We start from the raw sequence: 7,299 nt of genomic DNA, 5'->3' as shown, positions 1-7,299 counted from the left end.
GCGTCTGACGTCGTATGACGCTGTTCCCCACATTGCCTGGTCACTCATAAGCGATGTGCATCGCGGGCCAATGATCCTGTCGCAAGTGTGTCGATACGGTGCCCACGCCCATGTGCATTCTTGGACCATGCTGCAGATTCGGCACCAACAGATAGGATAGGATGCTGACTTGTCATTGCTGGTGACCTGGGCATCACCCTTACATAGCCCGTTTTCCGATCGCAACGTGATACCATCTCTCAGCTGAGCTGAATACTTTCCTGCTGAAACCGCTGTTCGTGAAGCTGTGTAGGGCGAGAACGCTGTCGGCAACCAGCATTTTAGTCCACAGTCGGTACCTGCTCAGATTCAATGGAAATCATAACAGGAAAAGACGAAATGCGTCAGTTTTCGCGAAAACTACGTCTTCAGGGTAAGCGCATCGGCCTGGTGCCTACGATGGGCTACCTGCACGATGGGCACCTAGACCTCGTCAGGCTGGCGCAATCACTGTGTGACGTTGTTTTTGTTTCAATTTATGTGAACCCAACGCAATTCTCAGCAAACGAGGATTTCGATGTGTACCCTCGCAACCCTGAAGATGATCGCAGGTGTGCATCTTCAGGCCGTGGCACCATACTGTCCACCACTTGTTCGTGTTAGGAAGTGACGAGTATTAATGACCTTTTTCAGACTGAATTGCATATGATTCTGCCTGATGAACCTTACTTATGTTATGTGCACCAGGCACTACTTCTTGAGCACACCAATTCCACTGAGGTCGTGTCAGCCTGCATAACGCCAAAATTTCTGAAATTGTGACCTTTCGAGTGTATAAATCGTCTGCAGACATCCTTTTCCAGCGGACTACGCGTCTTGGGTGCGCCCATAACGCAGCCTGTGTATGCTGCTGACACCATCCAGCACCAAGCCAAAGTGTACACCAGCCACAGGCTGATCTCGGCTCTTGCAGTTACCAAACAATCCAAAATAAAGGCACCGAGCGCAGTCTGGCGACTTTTACCAACGACCCCTTCACTGTCAAACAACATATTCCCAGCTCATCTCATGCAACTTGCCTCACGCCTGCACCCACGTACTTTCAACCCAAGTCTCATCAAGGGGATCCAGACACAATGCCGTGTACACCCAAGCTTGCAGCATGTCCAGTCAAGCAGAGAGTCTTGAGCGGAGGCAATGGTGGCACGCCAGACTCGCTGTGCCATCCGCAGAGCTCCCTCTATGTCGCTCTATTTCGGTCTACGAGTATGTTTTGTGTGCAACGGCAGCATTTCCGCGCACAGATTTAACAAAGTGGAGGGGGGCGCAGGAAGCTGCGCGAGCAAGGAGTGACTGCTGTGTTTGAGCCAGCATCGCTCTACACAGCAACAAAGGCCGATTCAGGTATGGTGGTGGGCCGCACAGTCTACGTCCCAGGCCAGCACGACACATTTGTAGCAGTCGAGCACCTTCAGAAGCCACTGTGCGGGAGCTCTCGGCCACATTTTTTTCGGGGGGTGGCAACGATCGTCTCGAAACTCTTCAACATCGTGGAACCCGATGTCGCCGTGTTTGGCCTGAAGGACTATCAGCAGTTTCGAGTCATCACGACAATGGTCCGCGACCTTGACTTTGCGATCGACATCGTCGGCGCTGAGATCGTGCGTGAGTCAGACGGCCTAGCTTCGAGCAGCCGGAACGCGCGGCTGACTGACGAGGGGCGCGCGGCAGCTCCATGCATCCGCCGAGCACTGCAGGAGGCGAAGCAGTCTGTGGACGCGGGGGCAAGCACTAGCGCTTCGGAGATCACGGACCGGGTTAGGCGAGCGATCACGGAGGGGTGTGGCGTGATTGATTATGTAGATGCTGTTGACGCTCTGTATCTTAGCGAGGTGCTCGATGTTACCGCGCAGCCAACGGTTCTGGCTGTGGCGGCTGCGTTTCCCGCGAAGAGTGGGGGAACAGTCAGATTGATCGACAACATTGTGCTGTCGTGAGCGTTCACAGGTTTCTTGCTGCGTCTGTTGTGAACGCCAGTGCCGTTGACGATGGAAGCATGCGAGATCGTAGCCGGACTCGAAAGATTGCTGCCCTAATCAGCTCTGTTAGCCACCAGTTGACATGATTGTGACCTGTGATTGTGGCACTTGAAGGGCTCTTGCATTCCCTCGAGATACTTGACGCCATACTGACTTGCGGTTAGTGAGTATATTTGAGCAAATTGCCCCTGCTTCAGGAAATCTGCGTTCCAACGTGGTGCTCAATGTGCGTGCTGGGCGTATTCGGTAGGTTGTGCATTCTACTTCGTGATCCACCACCACATCGAGCATCGAAAGAGACCCCACCGAAGAATTGTTACACCAGATATGGCGCATGCGACAGGATTTTCCAGGGACCGACCAGCTAGACTTATAGCAATTCTTAGGTCTGTAACCCAGTAAATACCAGAGATCATCAGCACAGCAGCCAGATCTCTTCGCAGAGAACGGCGAACAACGATAATAAAAATGCAACAGTCCTCACAGCGACTTCAGTGCGAGGATCTACCATGCAGCTTGCTGATGCTCCTTGTAGCCTTCGAGGCGGCCGTTGGAGAGGAGCTCAACAAACATTTTCGAGTTGAGCACAACTTGCGAGCCAAGCACGACGCGTGTTTTGCGTGGCCGCGTCGCCTCATTGAACTTCTTGACCGCCAGGCTCCTGAGTAGGTCGTGCCTCCGATGAGAAGCACGATGATCGTGTTCATAGGCGTCTGGATGTTGCTCATTGCTGCTGCTTTCGCATCAGTCTGTTCCTCTACAACATCACGCCACGACATCAGGCAACGCGCCCAAGCTGGATCTTTGCAGTATCTGATAATAGTGCATCTTTCCGTGACACCACCGCATCCTCTTGGAAATTGGCAACTCTACCATGGAATCAATGTCATTGTTGCCATCATCCTACAGTTCAGGAATGCACTAGCATGCGGTCCATCAAGCTCTAGCCTCTTGAGTGTCTCCAAAGCACAGAAGCAAGACCGTCCAACCGAGAAACCGACCCTAGCTTGCTCCACACTGCTGCAATACCAGTCTGCCTGCCACCAACAATCGAGCGCCCGCAAAATCAAAGGGGCACCCATGCATTGCAACAGCAACTTCCCTTGTTCTCGTGTGCATTCCGCAAGCATCACAACCAAGACTGAAGCGAAGCTCATGCTCACGGATATGGAGCTGTGCCAAGTCGCATGCCTGGTACCGCAATGCTGATCTTACGCCCGTGCTGAAGCGTATGACTGGTACCGAAAATGCAGATTTCCATATCTAAATGTGTAGGCACCCAAGAAATGTGCAGCCACGATACGTCTTGTGTACAGCCCTACTGATCTTCAATATCTACATAAAGTGATAGCTGTGCAGGAGCTGATCTGACAAAAGTGCAGCCAGCAACGCATGGGTGCGGCTTGAGCCGTGTCCTAAGTAGCCGCAAAGGTGCGTACTGAAAGGGTAGTAGGCCGTGCTGAGCTTGCCGTTGGCGCAGTCCTCGAGTTGAGAGACCAGCAAGGGCTTGTGCATGGTGAACACGTTTTCAACTCCGCGCATGCTCGTGCCAGCGCGCCGCAGCCGCGCTTTTACACTCTCTGCCAGGATGTCTTCTTGCCGCTTTGCCGCTCCAGCGTACTTCAGCACCTGCGCAAACAACAACACCTCGCACCAGTGCTTCGCCAGATCCGAATTCATCGCCATGTCTGTCCCCCAAATTCATGCAATTTCGAGCATTTGGACCTGCAATGACGCGACCGCGAAGGCTTCCTCCAACGGACTGGTTAGGCAAGGATGCGTCACAAATCGGTGAGTCACAGGTGTCAAACCTTGTCCATGGCGTCTTGGATCCGTCGGCTGTTGTCGTAGCCGCTCTCGGATAGAGTGCGCTTGAGGCGAGAGAGGTCGGCGCTCTTTGCCTCGTAGCGTAGCGCGTAGAGCAGTGCCAGCCGGGCAACGTCATTCAGTTGGAGCTTCCCCCCCTTGATAAGCGCCTCGACCTGCACGTTGAGCATGCTGAGCAGCCAGTTCTCACTCGCGTGGTCCCCTCCACCCAGCCCAAGCCACTGAAAGATGATGGCCGCCTTGCATCCACGTCTCAACCCGAAACCCAATGCCCATGCCATGCTGGCATCATTTGCCAGCAAACACTTCTGGAAAAAACCTTCTGGTAAATTTATGCAACTGACCAGATGCCACCTGCTGTGCTTTGCATCGCTGTCAGACCCCATGCTAGCACAAGTGCAACAGAACCGATGTTTACAACGATGATGAAGAACCCGACAAACATGCTTGCTGCACCTCGATGTAGTGTTCGCACAGACAATTGTTACACACCTGCTCAAGGTCTGACTGTGCGCTGGCTGGCGTGCATGCGAGCACCTGCTCCTGTTCGGACGCGGAGAAGAGGTCTCTGGCCTCGACGATTTTGTTCATACAGTCGAGGATCGAGACGTGCTTCGCGGCGAGGGTCTTCTGAGCAGACATGTCTGTGTGGTTCGCCATCACCTCCCTCATGTCCTGCAGGCTCTGAATGTTCCGCGCCATGCCCTCAGCCCGAGCCGCTTTGTCCACCTCGACCTTGACACCCTCCCCAAGATCCCCAAAGTTGTCGCCCAGATGGCGCCGGAAAAATTCGTCCGTGAGCGTGCTGAGCACTGTGTCCTCGGCCTTGCCATTCTGCATAGCAGTGCCTTGTCATCACACACAGCTCACATTGCCTGTCACCGAAAAGCGGCCTTGTCATTCTGACTCGCACCGCCTTTCCATCAACGCAAGTACACATTGCCTGTCCTTGGAGAGGTACGAACATATGGCTGGATGCTGAGGTGACTGACACAGCTTGGGAGAGGGTGAACAGCTTTGCAGTGTTGGCACTGGTAGAAGACTGCTGGAAGTATCGATGGGTTCACTAGACCTTGGAAGGAGTGAAACCTACAGGTAGCTCGCCATGAAGAACATCATCTGGCCATGCAGTGCAGTCGATGTGTATCGTCAAGATATGGATTAGGGTGCAACCAGGCGCTGCAATGCACGCCCCCTGTCGATTGGTTGATGCAAATTCTGCTATCGGAAACGTCCAACGAGAGGGTGATGTCCTTGGACGGGTCACCAACATTTAAGATCTTGCACGTTCCTCACAGAGAAGTGAACAACCAAGCTTACCTTGTCAGGAAGTGGAAAGACATTGAGGTTGATGCCGAAGTGTTCATGCACCATCGCTTGGTACGTCCAAGGAAGCAGCAGGGGTGTGACAGGGTCTCCGGCTCGGTCCAAGATGAGTACGGTGCAATCGCTTTTCCCCCCAAACGAGTACACCTCCTTCTCCTGAGTGTTCATGAGACTCCAAAGCTGAGATGCTATCTCTGCAGCCGATGTCGAGTTCGCTTGGTACCGGATGTAGGGTTTGCAACGCAACGAAGCAGCAACTGCAGAGACAGCCTGAAGCAGCACACACCTCATTGAATGCCTTGATGAAGTACATTGCCAATGTGACCAGAAAACAGTGCACGCCTTGTTGACCATCATGATGAAGCCATAGTTGATACGCGGCCAACATCGCCTCACATTGGCAGTCAAAGCCTGGCTGTTCCTTGGATGTTTCACACCTCGTTGACCGTCACGATGACAGCAATGCCTTTGCGAGGCACGTGCATCGACAACGGCGTTGGCATTTCCAAGTGGAACCGTCATTGCAACGCTGTCGTCACTGACCATGATGCTCAAGCGCTTGATCTAGTACTGCAGATCTCATGTCTCGTCCATCCTCCACTGACCCAAGACCTGGCCAGGCAGGATTCGTGAGCACATTCGACCACCGCCACCAAGCAGTCCCGATACCCAGCTTCCAAAGACAAGGCAATGCCTGCTGAATCATGCACAGACATGGGCGTCCTGCATGCAACAGAAGCATGCTTGCTCCCCTGCCCTGCCTCTGGCACACCCATGTCACGCTTACCTGAATCAAGCAGTCCTGCCAGCCATGGTCCATGTTCTCCATGATAGTGATGGGAGTGTTTGCTGGTGGAGGCGGGACCAGGAACAGATGACTGTCAAGGGCCAAGAAGTCTGCAAAGATCTCCTTGACCGCATGAACCTTACCCTCCTTGTCTGACAGTGCCAGGTCTGGCAGGTAGGTCTGAGAAGAGAGGTTTGTGAACACTGCACAGTTTTGTCAAGGTCAGCTGACATATAGAGGCCACTTGAAGTAAAAGCACAGACTGGCAGAATGGAACCCGACCAGGATACTCATTTCTCTGGATAAGTATGTGCCTCTGGAATTCACCACAAGGATTTACATGGACGGTGTGCAGCGGTTTGAATGACATCAAAGCAACCCTTGGCTCGGACAGACCGAGACGCCCTTGGTGTGCATAACGGCCCCTTTTGGCCAATGTAAACTAGCAAGAAGTCCCGAGCAGTAGCACAGCCTTTATATGCCACTTGCTGATGACATGCGCATGTGCCTACTCTCAAAAGCATTTCTTGGGAACTTAGACATGCCTCTGACACGGCATCGCTGCAACAATGTCTTGACCAGGGTGTTGAAACTCGAGCGCAGGACAGACCCAGACAGCCTAATACATCATATGCAATAGCCTGCTATGATTTGCTGCAACAGCAGAATCGATCCAGCGACCAGTTTGGTGTTGCACTCCCCTGACCTGCAGTGTCATCCCAAGCTGCCATTTGATCTGCTTCTTGGAGCCCACTATAAGTTTCATGACACGATTGTGTTCATATCCGGATGTGCGAACGACGAAGGCCGTGTGTCTCAGGTGGTCGTGGAAGACTGTGCTGGCGATGCAAAGGGGATGGATGGCCGCACCTACTTGATACGAGCAAAACGAGTTATGCTGAAGGATTCGGATCATCTGCTCAAACGTTTTCCGCCAAGGACGCACCAGGAAGATGGCCTGCGATGCAAAACCCAAGTGATGTCATCTCGTACCCTGACGAGACAGTGTGGCGAGGTGTTTTCACAATTGCCAGCCTTGCATCGCAAACATCCACATGCAACAGACTGACCTTCAAATGTTATGAACTCATGAAAAACGAACCAGGCCTATTCGTCGAGGACACAAAATTGCCCTCCAGCTAACCGTCCAGCAACTAACCGTTGCACCGAGCAAAGTGGCTTTCCCAGCCAAATATGCAACTGAAGCGTCGAAGAATCTATCAGCAACAAAGACTGCATGAGATAACTGGCCGTACCGTCATGTCTTTATGGTCTTTCGGGTGTTTCAGCACTTCCGCAAGCGTATTTACACCATACACGCGATAGCTCGTCAACTCTGTC

General features: G+C 52.9%; 1 protein-coding gene and 1 pseudogene across 1 annotated transcript; one reads left to right on the top strand and one right to left on the bottom strand.

Annotated features, from left to right (window-relative positions):
- Positions 1-378: 378 nt before the first annotated feature.
- LOC149809918 (pantoate--beta-alanine ligase pseudogene) lies at positions 379-1,976 on the top strand (annotated as a pseudogene).
- Positions 1,977-4,259: 2,283 nt separating this feature from the next.
- Positions 4,260-5,693, bottom strand: LOC149809917 (vacuolar protein sorting-associated protein 45 homolog). Its single transcript, XM_089994546.1, has 3 exons — positions 5,568-5,693; positions 5,166-5,441; positions 4,260-4,679 (listed from the first exon to the last, which is right to left on the bottom strand). The coding sequence occupies exons 1-3, from the start codon at positions 5,691-5,693 to the stop codon at positions 4,260-4,262; spliced, it is 822 nt and encodes a 273-aa protein (XP_089850672.1).
- Positions 5,694-7,299: the final 1,606 nt, after the last annotated feature.

Source organism: Nuphar pumila, unplaced genomic scaffold (genome assembly GCF_984573655.1).
Source record: "Nuphar pumila unplaced genomic scaffold, dmNupPumi1.hap1.1 HAP1_SCAFFOLD_682, whole genome shotgun sequence".
Classification (NCBI taxonomy): domain Eukaryota; kingdom Viridiplantae; phylum Streptophyta; class Magnoliopsida; order Nymphaeales; family Nymphaeaceae; genus Nuphar; species Nuphar pumila.
Note: the sequence above shows the minus strand (reverse complement) of the source record. Positions and strands in the feature narration are given on the sequence as shown.